The sequence below is a fragment of the Leucopleurus acutus genome (genome assembly GCF_964270905.1).
Source record: "Leucopleurus acutus genome assembly, chromosome: 17".
Lineage (NCBI taxonomy): Eukaryota > Metazoa > Chordata > Mammalia > Artiodactyla > Delphinidae > Leucopleurus > Leucopleurus acutus.
Genome location: NC_139159.1, coordinates 65,366,630 through 65,382,737, shown reverse-complemented (window position 1 = coordinate 65,382,737; position 16,108 = coordinate 65,366,630). Strand labels below are relative to the sequence as shown.

General features: G+C 39.4%; 1 protein-coding gene across 3 annotated transcripts in view; it reads left to right on the top strand.

Moving 5' to 3' along the window:
• Positions 1 to 2,326: 2,326 nt before the first annotated feature.
• Positions 2,327 to 16,108, top strand: part of TAF2 (TATA-box binding protein associated factor 2) — an 81,669-nt gene continuing 67,887 nt past the window's right edge. For 2 of the 3 annotated variants that reach the window (XM_082858359.1, XM_082858357.1), the window contains exons 1-3: positions 2,368 to 2,694; positions 3,116 to 3,169; positions 11,682 to 11,842. In XM_082858359.1, the coding sequence (XP_082714485.1) occupies positions 2,611 to 2,694; positions 3,116 to 3,169; positions 11,682 to 11,842 (299 nt within the window). In that variant the 5' untranslated portion in view covers positions 2,368 to 2,610. Of the gene's footprint in view, positions 2,695 to 3,115; positions 3,170 to 11,681; positions 11,843 to 16,108 lie in introns of all 3 variants that reach the window. The other variant, XM_082858356.1, reaches the window with a different exon arrangement.

Sequence of the window (16,108 nt, the reverse complement as noted above, 5' to 3'; positions counted from 1 at the left end):
CCTGTCCCCTGCATCGGCAGGTGGACTCTCAACCACTGCGCCACCAGGGAAGCCCTTTTGAGGCATTTTTCTCCTCATCTTAAGCATTTAAAAACTACTGCTCTTTTTTTCCTTAAACATAATAGGGTATTTTATATCTTTCAGGTTATATTTGTATTATGTACACAGTGAAAACAACGACAAAAGAAAGTGTTATTTCCTATATTTAGTGTCTCTTAGTAGTCTTTGTGGGTTTATTTATAGAATAACAGTTTTGCTTTTTTTATATTTAAAATTGCATTTCTTTAATTAGGATTTGACATTCTAATTATTAATACATTTAAAAGTTTTCAGAGAGCTAAATAGTTTCCTAGAAGAGAATTATTTATTCACTTAAATGTCATTTCTCAAGTCAGTTCCCCTCTGCTTTTGACTTTCTACCCAAACAGGAGGTCACATGATGCTATATCATTTATCTAAATTAGTTGTTTATATTGATGAAATTGGCTTGACAGCTGCTCCTGTTCACCTGGCTGATGTAGATATGATTTCAGAGAGACAGCAGTGAGCGGTTCTAAAGAGAGATTTTAGTTCCCTGCCCAGGAATTGAACCTGGGTACCTGGATGAAAACCAGGGATCCTAGCCACTAGTCCACCAGGGGCTAGAGGCGAGAAGCAAAGTTCCCCTGGCTCTTGCCCAGTTTGAAAGCAAGAATGTTTCTAGAAGGCAAAAACTGTAAAAACAGGTACAAAGTTTATTATTAGAGACATGGCGCAAGTGGGAGAGCACACAGAGAAACAGATTGTTTAAGACAGAAGCAAGGCATAAATACACACTCAGAGAGATAGGGTGTGGGTGTCCTCCCTACTGAGGAGCGCAGGAAAGAGGTGATTTAAATCACTTACATAAGACAGTTTTTCTGGGTCTTTACCTTTGGCCAATTGTTTCTTTTCCCACATCTAACCTGTCCTAGGACACTCCCTAACATGCGTGCCCAACTTTTTGCTAAGGTGGATTCCACCGCAGAGGCTTGTGGGGATGTGTCCACATGTATCATAGGTGGCACCTCTCTCTTTCTTGAACTCCAAGAAGCCTTCCTGTGCCTGTGCAGTCAGGGAAATTTTCTTGACCTCAGAAGTGGTCACCTCATCTCTTTACATCAGCAGAGGTCAGCTTCTGCCACTAGCTTTATCCTTGGCGTATAGGGGGGAAAACAAAGCTTCAATTTTACTTCACTTGACAGACACCAGGTGTCCAGCCCAGGGGCCCATCTACTTCCCACCTCAGATATGCACTCTGGGATGAAAGTTGGCGTACTCCCTCTCTGCTTCTTTGTCTCCCATTCTTTCCTTAATCCAGTGACCTCTCTTTAAACCAATTGCATCTATCGCCCTAAATATCCCCCCCCCCCATCTTCCATGGCAAATGGTGTTAAAGTTTATAATTCAAGAAGACCCATTTCAATACGAATCCTAAATGAAGAATGCTAACAGTAGTTTATAATTCTATAATAAAGGATACTGACACAGGTAATACTTGAAAACTACAAGTAATCTCTGGCTGGTTTTGGAATGCTTGATAAAGTTCCTTTACATCTTTACTTTCCTAGCGTGTTTTCGTTTAGACCAAAGTTCAAATTTTAACTTAGCTAATGAACTTGTCACCAAGACAGTTGGAAGGGGTAGGCCAAGGTTAAATCTGGTCCGAAGTTAATTTTTTTCTAACCGCATAATCCACAATTAACCAAGATTTAACTTATTGGAATTTACAATTTTTATTCTCATGCATCAAATGCAAATACGATGGCTTTAAAATATTTGTCCGGTTTTTCAATAAATTCTGCATCTATATAATCCACTAATTTTACGTTTTTCTCAATAAACACTGAGGCAGCAGTGCCTAGTGAGGACTCCGGAATTCGATTTAGACTCCTTGAGGTCTAATCACGTATTTTACAGCCTAAATCACTGAGCTCCAGTGAGTTTATGGTGTTTTTTCACACAGCGGACCAGAGGCACACCTCTCCTGCTTTCCTATTTCCCGGGTTCCTAGTCGCCAGCCCCTGGCTCTTCGAAAACCTTTTCCCCATACTGTTCAATATGTTTGCGCTAGATCTTTAGTCCTCTAAAATTTAGTGTTTCCTTTTTTCCTTCTCGCTGTGTTCGCCTCACCCACAAAATATCTCTGGCCGCTTTCCGAAATTTTAACAGTTCTCACCCACCGTCCGTATACGAATAGACGAAAACAAAAACTCCGGCGCTCGGGCAAGCCCCGCCCACTTACACGTAACTTCCGACTCCTGCCCTCACGGCTGCCCCACTTCCGCTGACGTCGCAGGTCAGAGGTGACCGGCAAGATGTCGGCTGGCTGGCGCCGTCGATGCTTGGTGTGAGGAGCATCTCCGTGACAGAAGCTCGGCGGAGACAGCTGACGGAGCCGAATCGCGGGAGAGAGTTGGAGGCGTTGGCGGCGGCAGATCGGGCAGGGCCGGGAGTGGGTGCCGAGGGAGCCCCGGCCGCGGGGTGTGACTGTTGGGTGCGCGGGGGAGCGGGGAGTGTCAGGTGCCGGAGACCGGTAATGCCCCGCCGCCCCTCGGAAAGCCGGGAAGCCGAGCTCCGCTGGGTCCCTTCATGCCGCCGACTGGTTTAGAGCCCGCCAGAATGAACAGGAAGAAAGGAGACAAGGGCTTTGAAAGCCCAAGGCCCTATAAATTATAAGTATTTTTTCATCTCCCTTTCTTCTACGTTTGGTTTTCATTAATTATATTTTGTGATTGCTTGAAACTGATTTCGTGGGCCTGGGAGGCCTAGTGGGAAACTGGCAGCCACTCACGGTGATGGGAATGGTGTTTGTAGGGCGAAAATGGTTTGAATGACAGTGTGATTCAGCAGATCTACTGCTGCTTGCAGGTTAATAAACCTTTTTCTTAAAGTACTAAGTTGCATTTTTGCCCAAAGAAATTTATTTTCGTGGCTGTTGCTAAATTTAAAATGAGCAAGTTACCCTAATTTGTAGGGTTTTAGCATGAAAGATAAGTGTGATTCTGAGCTGCCTAGAACACAGTTCTTGTTTGTACTTGGATAGAGTTACGCATTATTTAATAACTGAAATATTTTCTTTATTCTTTAATGTACAACTCATCAGGTCGTCTGCATCAACAACATAAACTTCCAGAGAAAATCTGTTGTGGTAAGTATATCCTCAGCGGTTATAAGCAATAACAGTCCATCCTTTACAGTACTTAGAAACTTTTCTGTTCAGGTAACTGTGTTTCGAGAATAGGTAATAATTAGAACTCAGAAGTCTATATGACTCCAAGGGCCATGGCTGTGCTGTATTGGCTGCCACCTCAGTTCTCTCTTTTCTTTTTCTTCCTGTTTCCTGATTAAAGTTTTATTTCTTTTAATCTGTTGCGGAATATGAAAGTCCGTATTACCAAACATTTTAGAATCGCGTATGAAAGAAGAATAAGTCCACAGCGAGATTTTTTCTATGAAAAACGTTCAGGTTGGTACGTGCACTGACTTTTTAACTTGGCTGTTAAGAGGCCACTTGTGTTTTCTGATTCTCGGCTGACCTTGTTGAGGTGGAAGTGCTTTACACTGAAGCTCTAGATAAGGTGTTTAAAACCTAGTAAACTGCCCGCCCCGCCCCAGTTTAGATGTATGGATTGTTGATATATCTGTTCTAGGAAAAGTCCTTGATAACCCAAATAATTTATTCTTTCAGGGAGATCTGTATTAACTAGATCAAAATCTCAGTGAGAGCCGGTTTTCTTTGAGTGAGGACATCAACTTCCCTCTCAAACTTGTTTACTTAAGATGAGCTGTTTAAAAATGTAACCTTTTCATTAGAATCACAGAATCTTAGATTTATAAGGATCCTTAAAGGTTTATTAAGTCCCATATCCTCATTTAAGGAACTTCTCTTTCAAAATCCCTTACATATGATTATTTACCTTATACTTCATGGAAGGATACTTTAGGTATGTTGGGTTGTGTGAACTGGGTATGGAAGTTATGAGGATTAAAGAGTCTCGTTAAAAGGTTACTGTAATAATCTAGGGTAGAAATGATTTAGCCCTGAATGGAGGTATCATTAGTAAAATGGCATAGAAATAGAGTTGACATGATTGACTGATAGTGAACATTTATTATATACATACTACATGTAAGACCATCTTCTAAGGTTTTGTGTGTATGACCTCACTTAATCTTCACAGTAACCCCATGAGGTAGATGCTATTTTTTTTTTTAGATGGATACTATTTTCATCCTTATTTTTATAAGTAAAGCAGCTGAAAGAATGGAGGATAAGTAAATTTCTTAAGGGCATGAAGATAGCAAGTGATTGAGCCATTTTTAATCAGACATTCCCCTTTCCACATCCTCTACCCCTGGCACAATGATAGGCAGAAAGGAATTGCAGATGACTCTTAACTAGGAATGCTAGAAAGGAGTTGTAGATGATTTTTACATCTCCCGTTGGAAAGATTGGTTAGATGGCCTATGGGCTAGGGTCCCAGAAGGCACATTCTACAGATTAATTGAGGGAAGTAATGAAGGGACTACTTAGGGTTAAGAGAAACCAACAAAAGTTGGAGGAGCACCCTAGGTTAGCAATGACAAATAGTTATCACTTCTAAACCTGAAAGAACAAAGGAAGAGAGAGGTTACAAGAACCTACTGTACCTGTAGGAAAGACTTAGCTTACAGGAGCTATGGTCTTTGATAGAAGAGTGGGGCTACTGCCTCCTTCAGCCTGGCAGGGAGGATCCTGGGGGAATAAATATACGGAGCTCGATTTTCTGCTTTCAGTTTTCTCTTTGTGCCTCCCAGTTGATCACCCCAACAGGCAGCCAGAGGGCTAGTGCCTAGTTAATGCTACTCCTGGGGTGCAGAGTAAAGCAGAGAGGGCAGATTAGGAGGGGCAAAAGGAGAATATCTAGAACAGTCTACCCCTTTTGCCCCAGATCATCCTCTCCTGTTTTTTGTTATGACGAAAGTGTTCCCAACTTAATGAAGCCCTATCAGCTATTGTAGGCGTTGTCATTAGCTAATTTCCTGTTTTTGTGAGTCAAGTTTTATTTGATCACAGCCACAGCCACTTATTTATACACTGTCTATGGTTGCTTTGGAGCTACAATGGCAAAGTGGAATAGCTGCGACAGAAACTGTGTGGCCCGTTATGTCTGTTTACTATCTGGCCCTTTAAGAAAAAGTTTGCTGATCCCTGGACTAATCTATTGGTGTGAAGAAATGGCAGTTCAGCATTATTCCCATCTAAGATATTAGCTATCACCAATATCTTTCATATAAGACAGTAGAAGAAAAGTGGTTGAAAGGATGTGAAAATTAATTGCTACAGCCTCTGCTTTCTTTAGCTGGTGTCAAGGTCAGGGTTGATATACACAGCTTCCTTATTCCTCCACCCATTCATTTTTCTCTTCCCTTTTGACAGCATTTCTTTTGGTCTGCCCTAGACGTTCATTCCTGTAGGATCTACATCCTTGCTTGTTTTGACTTCATTGAGTTGTTGCAGTTTTCCATTGGTTAGGACTGTTGGTCAAGTGGACCTAAGAGGCATTCCAGTGAATCCCCTGGATTGCAGATGGAATTCTTGCTTTTATTGTGTAGTAGAATCTCAGCTGCTGCTAGTCATTCCAGCCAGTACAGTGACCCCTTTCTCTGCCTGTTAGTTCAGGCATGAGGAGCCCAAAGTGGTCAAGTCTCAGCTTCCAGTTTAATAGAACCATGACTCTGTGCCCAGGTGGATGCATTCCTCCCTTAGCTACTAAGACCTCCAAACATACTGACCCTGAGGTCATGAAGACAAGAAGCAAAAATTGTTCAGTGGCTTTTTGAAGGAATGGTGAACATAGTCACTCCAACTTTTGTCCCTTGGTTCCCAGATCTATTTTGGCTATGAAGAGATGACCTGATATATTGTCCACTAGTTTAAGATGGCATCCTGTTGGAGGTCTCAATTGGTGCTGTAACTGAGCCTTCAGTAGTTGATCGTGTCAGCTGCTCTGGATGATAGGACAAAAGGTAAAACGAGTAAATTTTGTGTGTAAGAGCCCACTGCCACACTTTTCTATACACATGGAGGCATGTATGGGATAGCATGTTGACATGTATGGCTTTTTGCACGTATATTATAGGGAAGGAAAATCTAGAATATGTGTCTATTTTTATATAAGGACAAATTACTGTCTCCCTCCATGATACCAGCTGTCTAATGTAGTCATTTTACTACTGAGTGACTAACTGATCCTTCCTGGGAAGGTCCCGTATTAGAAGCTCATTTTGACCCTCTGCTGTTGGGAGGTGAGCACTCAGCACTGGTGGTAGCCAGATCAAGCTTCGTTGGGGGAAGACCTTGTTGCTGGGTTCATGCATAGCCTTGGGGTCTTGCCCCAATGACCACTTTGTATATTGAGCAGGGTGGCTAGGGAAAGAGTCTGGACATCTACTGGATAGATAATCTTGCCAGTTGATTTTTGAGGGCTCCCTCTGCAGTCTCTGAGGATGCCTCTGTTGGTCATTCATGTGATGATATAAATATTTTCATATTATAGCTACTCTGAGAAATTCATTTTTACATTTACTTCTCCCACCGTTCTCTTGTTTTCAGTTTTCTTGTCTTGTTCTTTCCATATTCCTAACCAGCTGGCTAACCCAGCAGTTGCCATGGATCAGTGTAGATGTATACTTCAGGTCATCTCTACTTCTATAAACAGTGTACAGTCAGTTGTATTCAACGTTCTGCCCACAGTAGGCTTTTCTTCCGTTGTCTTTCAGGACCACACTTCAGTGGGTTCTGATGGTAGCTACCATCCACTTCCAACTGCGCTGGCATGCTGTGCAGACTTATTCATAATTCAGGCTTGTGCTTTGTCCTATTCTTTTAAGTGAGCATGGGGACCTCTCCATGAGGCCATGGGTATGGATTGAGGGAGTGGTGGAGATGCAATGGGAACAAGTCCCGTTGGATTCTGAGTCACCTGCTCATGCTGTTTGCTCTTTGTGCCTGTGAACTTGCTTGGGCCTGGTCCAGAGGTGTTGTTTCCATTTAAAAATGGAAAGCTACTGCACATACTGAGTTCGTAATGGCCATTTTAGGTAACAAAAATTACATGAAATTTTGGGGAGTCCCGTGATCATGTGTGCAGTCTCTACTGCAGGGTCTTGTAGCAAACCAGTAGTTGCTTTGCAAATGGAAAACAGTTGTTGGCAGAAGAAGTCTTGGGTTTCCTCTGAAACCCCAGGAATGATGGTGTACTGTCATTCTGTTGAAGAAAGCCAGAGTCAGTAAAGTATCTTTGTCTGCTGTGGACGTTCCCAATACCGTTGGATATGCTGAGTCATAATGCCCAAGTGGCAGGGCAGCTTGAACCACAGCCTGGACCTACTGCAGAACCCTTCCTTGCTCTGGACCCCTCTCAAAGCTGATAGCCTTATAGGTTGCTTAGTAAGTAGTATGCCTAAATGTGTATATTGCTTTCAGGATCCAAAGAAGCCTACCAATTTTTGTGCCTCCTTTTTTCCCCCCTCTTGGTGGGCAGTGCAAAGTGAAGCAACTTGTCTTTCACTTTAGAAGGTTTATTTTTATGTGCCTCAGACCACTGGAACCTTAGAAGCTTTATTGCTGTGACAGGCCCCTGAACTTTCATGGGATTTAACTCGCAGCCTCTGCTATCCACGTGTTTTCTACTAAGGCATTTAGAGAACTTACTCTTCCTTTCTTACCAGGTCCAGATAGCATAATGTTGTCAATATAACATGCCAGTGTAATTCTCTGGGCTGTCCTGTCCTCTGGGCTATCAGGGGACTTTTGGACTATGTCTTGACTGAGCAGGAGAGTTGATAGAGTTATTAGTTACTAGATGACAGTGAGGGGTTTCTGACATCTGGAAGACAACCTGCTTCTGATTGATTTTTTTTTTTTTTCTGATAGGAATTGGGGGAAAAAAATTTGCCTGATAATTAGTCGCAATATTAGCTACCAAGAACTGTGTTGATTTGCTGCGGTCAAAGTACTGCATCTGCAAACATGGTTGTGATTGGCAAGTTTGCGATAAATCACTATCATTCTCGAAAACCTACTTGACTTTTGCACTCGCCAAATAATTGAGTTAAATGAAGACGTAGTAGGCATCATTCAAGTCTCTGTGGTGGCACTAATCTCTGCAATTCCCCAAAGATGTCTAGTTGCATTGATTTACTACCTTGGAGAAGGGGGATGGGTGTTCCAGTGGTGTCCACTTAGTCCTTCCACTGTAGTCTTCACTCAGAGAGTGAGGTCAGAGAATGAATATGGGGATTTGCCAATTACTAAAATGTATACTGTATGTTCTGGACTGGGGAGATAATCTCCAGTCCTACTCTGCGTTAGACGTGGGAACCCCTTTATTACTTGACCTCCAAAGGCCGCCAGTCTGGGGAATACCCTGGCAGTCCAGTGGTTAGGACTTCACGCTTTCACTGCCAAGGGCCCGGGTTCAGTCCCTGGTTGGGGAACTAAGATCCCACAAGCCGCACTGCACAGGCAAAAATAAACAAACAAACAAACAAAAAAGACCCCAAAGACTTCCAGTCTGACTAGTGGACTACTGTAATGTTTTGGGACTCCAGGGATTAGTGTCAGTTCAGAACCAAGATATGGTAATCCCAGGAAAAGGGCAAAAATTAATTTATTTGAGGTGACATAAATGTCAAGATTTTAAAAGAAAGATAAGTGAGAGTCGAACATGTTTGTAGGCATGGAAAAAAGTCCTATAAAGAGGAGAGATTGTAATTATAGGAGAGGGTAATTAATAGAGCAGGATTTCTGAGAATACTACAGAGGATGGCCTCTAGTGCAGTAGTGGAAGGATCATTCCTAAACAGGAGGGAAAGATAGGTATGTGCAGCAGAAGGGCAAGAGAATTGATAGTTGGCAGTTGAGTGGTTCAAGTTAAGGATCTTGGGTGGATGAGGAAGAATGTAGCGCTAAAAATACCAGGGAGGATTGTAGTGAGAAACTGGAGGAGGCCAAGGGACAGGAGAATTTCATGTGGTTGAACAGGAGGACTGGCAGAGAAGTACGGGCATTGTGGACGTTCCAGTTTAAAATGTCAACATCAGAGCAGTCCTGAGGAGTGATGAGGTGTCTTTCAGAGTGTGGTCTTGATTGCTATCTTGGAATGGCAGTGAAGATTGTAGGAATTGAAATCAAGGAACTTTGAAGCAGTGATACTGCATGGATCAGCTATATCTGCATTCATGTCATGTAGAGTGATGGCTGAGATGGGTTAGAAAGGTAAAGAATGAACCTTCAATGAGTATTGGGGAGTTTGGGCAACATTAATGAAAGGAACAGAGGATGGTGTACCTGTATGGCTTGAACACATAGGAAAAGAAGTAGAAAAGGACAATAATAAAAATATTTACTGATGCCAGCTATGATTTTAAGTGCATTCCTTGTATTAAATTGCTCAATTATAACAACACCAATAGGTAGGTAGTGTCAATATTCTTGTTTTACAGATGAGGAAACTGAGGTACAGAGAGTTAGAGTAACTTAGCTCAAGATCATATACTTAGTAGTGGAGCTGGACTTGAATGTGGGCAGTCTACCTCAAGAAGACAGTGACACTATTCTGCCCTTGCTCTTATAGCATATGCTGTATAAAAGCCTATAAATGATCTAGAAATAGTGGAAAGTAGGAGGTTTCCTGTTTTCCCTTCTTCTAATTTATAGTGAGTGAAAGAATAAGTAGCTTCTTTTCAAAGGGGATTCAAGAGATGTTTCATCTAAGGCTGACAGGTAGAGGAGTTTTTGAAAGGGCTGAATAGCACAGGGGAGTTACTTCAAATGGGGTAGGGACTCTAGGAGGATGGTCCGCTGTCAGGTGGTGGGGAGAGAGCAGGAGCAAGAAGAGAGAGTAAGTGAGAGGTTAGGTGACGTGGTGGCTTGCAGTTATGCTAGTAGCCAAGGTTGACAGGGATTGGAGGCCAGTCAGTGGGTCTGTATGTTGCAGGCAGGTGTAGGTTAGGGCTGTAGGTGGTGTCAGAGACCTGATGATTCAAGGAGACTGGGCTTTCCCTATCTTCATGAAGTATACTCCGTTCACTGTTTTATTATTGTTAAACTTAGTTTAGAAAGCAAAAGCCTATTCTTATGCCTCACTCCTGTAACCACTTCATGACAGCACTTTACATAATCTTTTCTAGTTCACTTTTGACATTATCTTGGTTCTCCTTGCTGTCTTTCAGCTGATCCTAGCTCATTTATGTAGATTGGTCATTGGATTGCTGGTATGCTAATTAAGGGAATTTGGATCTTCATACAGTTGCTCACAGTTTAACACCTTTCAACTCAGAGACTTCATCAGCAGTATTTTTGCTTCTGCTTTTTTCTGTTCTTATTTGCTTCCACATAAATCTGTCCAGATGGTCTAATTTAAGGATGTATGACTCTCTTATTTGGGAATTGGGGGAAAAAGGGCTGTAGAATCAATAGGCTTTTGAGCAGTTGGGCTGAATGTTCTCTAAAAAATATTCTTATGTTCTTGCATGTTATTTAAAAGCATTGTACTGAGAGACATTATGGCATAATGGGAATCAGTTGGGATCATTTAGATGTGGGTTTGAATCTCAGTTCTCCACTTATTAATGGTATGATTTTCTTTTTTTTTTCTTTTTTTTTTTGGTATGATTTTCTTAACTCTTAATCTGTAAAAAGTATAAAGTAGTACTTGTCTCTTAAAGTTGTTAATGGGATTAGAACATATGAAAGTAGTGTAATGTCTGGCATATAGTAGGGCTCATTAAATAGTAGCCATTGCAGTTGTTATAATCTACTTCTGTACGGTTATTGCCTGAATTTCATCTTAGATATTCCTGTTGCAGCCCCTGAAATGTTACTATTTCATGTCCTCCATATTTTATGTTTCCAACCCAGAATATTAAACTCACTGGACATACATTCATTGTTTCAATGGTCCATCTTTCCCATTTGATTCAATGCAAGAGGGTGGTGGACAGTCGGTATATATAGCTGTCTCTCATGTCTTATGTACCTGCTTCAGATAGATGGCTTGCCACACAGCTAAGGTGGTAGAACTGTATATGGCCTTGGGACTGCTTGGTAGGAAATCATGCGGCGCTGTGAAGTGTCTGCTGCTCTTGGAGGTGGCAGTAGATTTTTCCCTACTTGCCTAAATGTTTCTTGTAACTCTTGCCACCTCACATCCTGATTTACCTCCCATGAGCAGAGGCTCATACTTGTTAGCTTTGGTGGTATGGTTTTTTACCCTATTTTGAGGGGCCTTGTTCTTTTACTCACTGAAGTGGTTTTGATTCTCTTTTTGCTCTGTTGTTTTTTTTTTTTCCTTCCTCTCTGTTTGGATTCCAGTCTGTCTATAAATTCTTATATTTGTGAGTAGTCCTTTTATTTTATTTTCTAGCAGATGGTCTACTTTTCACTGATAGTGAATGTGAACCACCAGGATGATAAAGTAACATAATTCAGACCCATTCAGTCACTAGGACAGACATACTTGAAGTGAGGATCCTTGGAGAGATTGTATGTGTGTAGCAATTTGGGATTCTGTCTCTGGATTGTAGTATGTGTATAAGAAGTAGAAATCAAAGAAATATGTTCTGAAACATACCTGTGTTCATTTTAATGAAATTATTATTCTTTATCTTTACAGGGATTTGTGGAACTGACTATATTTCCCACAGTTGCAAACTTAAATAGAATCAAGTTGAACAGCAAACAGTGTAGAATATACCGAGTAAGGATCAACGATTTAGAAGCTGCTTTTATTTATAATGATCCAACCTTGGAAGTTTGTCACAATGAATCAAAACAGTAAGTTACATACTTTAAAAGTCGATATTTCTAACAGTTTTTTTTTTCATTGATTGGATTAATTTTTTTCAACAGATTTTTCTTAGATTATTATTAGATTTTGGTTCCCAATTTATTTTTTCTAATTATAATTTCTGTTGCTTCTACCACTACACACATTTGGTTCAAAAAATTTTACTAGCTCTGGCGAACATAGTAAGTTATTAAGTTTCCTTTCTTCAGACTGCAGTTTTAAAGAAGTACTATCAGAGAACTTTAAATACATTTTCTTAGCCATTTTTCTACTTTTAAAGTTTTAAAAAAATATTAGTTTCATAGATATTAATGTAATCTTCAGTGAATTAGATGATACTGTAATCTGTAGATCAGAAACTACTTTAAAATATTCTATAAAATATTTGACAGCTTTCGAATATCATATAAAAATAGTCTGAAATATCTCATTCCTTCACCTTAAATATTGCATCTGTTGAGGCTACTTCTGATTTTTATCAGTAAACTTATATCTTTGTGATCAGCTTTATGTTCTGCATTTTTCATTTAAATACTTTGTTTTCACCTTTCCACGTATAATATGATAGGCTTCGTTTTTTTATTGTTTTTATGGTCAGGTAATATTCCATTTATTCAGTATACTGTGGATTACATGATTATTTTCTAGATTTTTTTTTCTTTTACTTCGAATTATTTCCTTAGGAAAATAGGATTACTTATTATTCTTTTATGGCTCTTTTTAGCATTTCACTTGATTGTGCCCTGGGAAGATTTGTACTGATTTAAATACTGTCAAGTACATTTGGAGGCACTTATTTTTTCCGTTTTGATAGCATTGCATTATATCATTTCTGTGATTCTTAGTATTTTGGGTTAGAATGCCCCAAACTGTAAACTCTGTTTAGTCAAGGTGATATTTTAACTAGTCTGTATGTATAATATTTGACTATGGCAGCAGTTCTCAAAGTGTAACACCTAGACAAGCAGCATCAGCATCACCTGGGAACTTGTTAGAAATGCAGATTTCCAAGCAGTACCCCACACCTACTGGTTCAGAAACTGGGGATAGGGTCTTGCAATTTGTGTTTCAACTAGCCTGCCAGGTGATTCTGATAAAAGGTAAAGCTTGAGCAGGAGCCACTGCTTTAAGGGATTGGGAGGGTTGAGAAAGGACACTTATCAATAGACATATTTATCATCCCAATAATCATTGGTTTAAAATCTTTGAAACTCAGAAGAGAAAACGGTATTGGGAAAATTCAGGGAGTCTCTGAATTGCTCATGTGACTTCCCATTCTATAAAGGTGAGTGGTTGAAATTACATGCTTTTACAGCCACACTTGTGGAACTGACATGAAAAGACTTATTACAAAATCATCTGCATCCTCTTTCCCCCAGAAAAAAGCAATCATTTGCCTTTGGAGCAGTAAGTATGTACCACTAATGGATGGAAAAGTCATGTGTAAAAGAGCAGGTAGGGGAGCCATTACCTTGCCAGAGGCCAAAATAGCCACCCTGTCGAGCCTAGAACTCTGCATTGATGACAGGGTAAGAAGCTTCTCCATCTGCCAGTCACAAAACAGTGTTTGCACAGCTGCTTTACCAGTTGTTGCCGCTCAGGTCTCAAAGAAGATGATCTGTGACAGTGCAATGACAGCAACAGTGGACTTCAAATCTGTTGAGAAAGCAAGCTTTGCTATGTTAATTTTGAGGTGATGATATCCCCTAAAACTTTTCTCTAGTGATAGGGAAGATACCTCATCACTTTTAGTATTATAAAGAAAGAAAAGGAAGTCATAAAGGAGAATAGTGTCGAAGGTTAGGTTAGGAAATTGGGAACAATAGAATATATTTAAACTTTTCAGGTAGCACCAGAGCTCTCTTAGCCACGGTCACTTAGTATTTTCTGCCTGGCTCTAGAATCCTGATTACTTTTTAAGAGAGATGACAGTTATTTTTGCCGGTGTTTGTTTATTCTCTGACTTGTTCAAAAGAGGATTTGAGAGTGGTTTTAGAATTTTATTAGACAACAGTTTTTTAAAGTAGCTAATGAAATTAGTACAAAGGGTAAAAAAGTGTAGGATGGTGGGTACCACACTGTTAAGTTACTAGAGGAAAACTGTAGATTTGGTTTTGATATTTCTGGTTGCCATACGAAAGAGGGAAACACTATTGTTTATAAGATTTGTAAGGCAAAAGACAGAAACCTACCAGTTATTCAGAAGAAATGCTGCTTAGCAGTTAGATGTGAAAGGTATCTCGTGTGAATGATGTTATTTATTTTTAAAGAGAACTTTGGCAAAGGCAGATAGTTAAGGTCTTTAGCATGTCCCTAGATACTTCTGTTACTTTTCTTGTTTCTAAAGTAACTTTCTTTCTCTAATGAAGCAGTAAAATTTCTGCTAAAGCTGAAACAAATTAAATGTAGCAGATTTGATTTGAAAGTTAAACTTAAAACTCAGTGGTTAAATTTGGTCTTGAATATGTACAAGAATGTCCTAACATTCAAAGAAGTAATATGCTACTTCATCACATTCTCTCCTTATTTGTTTTAAAGTTAAGGTGCCAGGCCTTCCTATTTTTAATGGCAAGAGTGTGCTTACCTTGGTTGAGATTCAGCACCTTTAAACTGCAGGGGGAATGTAAGGAAGGGAAACATTAAGATAAGGGACTAAGAGGCATTTCTACCTATTTGATCCAACTAAACGTTAGCTGAGTTGTTAAATTACCTGTACTAGCAAATAAAATACCTGTTGGTTATGTAACATCTATAAGGCTTCTCTTTCTCTCCATGTCTCTGTCTCTCTGTCTAGCTTATTGTCTGCCAGGAAAATAATTTAAGCACTTGAAGTTTCTCTAAATATATTTTCTGTTTGAATCTTACATATTGTAGGTATAGTTTGCCTCCATAGAAGCTATGTCTCTTTGGTGGTTTTTCTGTTTTTCTTTTTTTTTTTTTTTTTGCTATAGTTCTCTCTTCTTAGAATAAAGTAAATGTAGATTTTACCAGAGAGACTGTTTCTGTGCATGAGTAGCCTACAGTGGCTGACATATCTTTCCTCCTTGTTTCTTTTCCTTCCCTGGATAGGCTTTGCTGCTTTGAGAAGACCTTTTTTATTTTACTTGAAAAGTCTCCACTTTCCTGAGTTTCAAGAATCAGTTTAATTCCTGTCTCCTGTCTTCATTTCCATTAAGGAGTGGCAGTAGAAATGAAGCTAACTTAAGATATAAATGAAGTAACTTTGAGTGATTGGAGCAATTTTTAGAGTGATTAGAATTGATTTTTTAAATTGCTTCTTTTAGAAAAAGATTTTCTAGGTCCTTTATTTTAATACAGACGTCTACAAAGGGATTTTAAATGTTATTTTACTGATATCATATGGTAGAAGTGGTTGATTCCTTTTTTGATTATGATTAAGTAATATGGATACTAGTTTTACATTTTAACTCAGCCCACAGTGCCTCACTGGCAGTTGTTTTAGTAGTATTGCTTGGAATTGAGTTGTCATAATTGGAAGAACTTTGGGGTTTGTTTAGTCAAAACTTCAGCAGGAATTTTTCCTATATTATTCTACCTTCTGCTTGAATATGTCCAGCTCAGGAGAGCTTATTATATTTTAAAGCACCCCTTTCATTTCTGAATGCTAGGAAGTTCTTTATTACATCGAGCCACAGTCTGTTTTGCTATAATGTTCACAAACTTATGCTAGTTAAAAATTGTTTTCCTGTAAGTTTTCTTTTCCAGTCTGTAGTATCTCAATACTTTCAACTATTCCTCATTTAAAACTCTTTCCAAATTTGTTAACCTTTCTCTTTGCCCTGCTCTGAATACTCTCTGGTTTGGCATTGTGTTTTCTTGAATGTGGTAACCCTAGAACTAGATAGGGTTCTTCTTATTTGGACTTGTAATCACACATGCATAGCAGTAAAGCCATTTTGTTCTTATCTATACTCATTGTTTCTAGTGGCTTGAAATTCATTAGCTTTTCACAAATAGCTACTTTAAAGTAATTGATTCACCTTTGAGCTTGTTATCAGTGAAATACCATAGGCTTTTTCATAGAAAAACTTGTTAAGGTAGAATTTTCTCTAAGCAACCTTATTTCATGGCATCATTATCAAATGTTGTTTCAATTATTTTTGAAAAGTCATTTTTATTAATTTTGATATTGGTTCCATTTCTGGAAAATGGATTTTTCTGTTGGTTTTTACTTATTTATTTATTTATTTTATTCTGTATGTGAATTATAAGAAGAAAAAACTGAGTGTGAC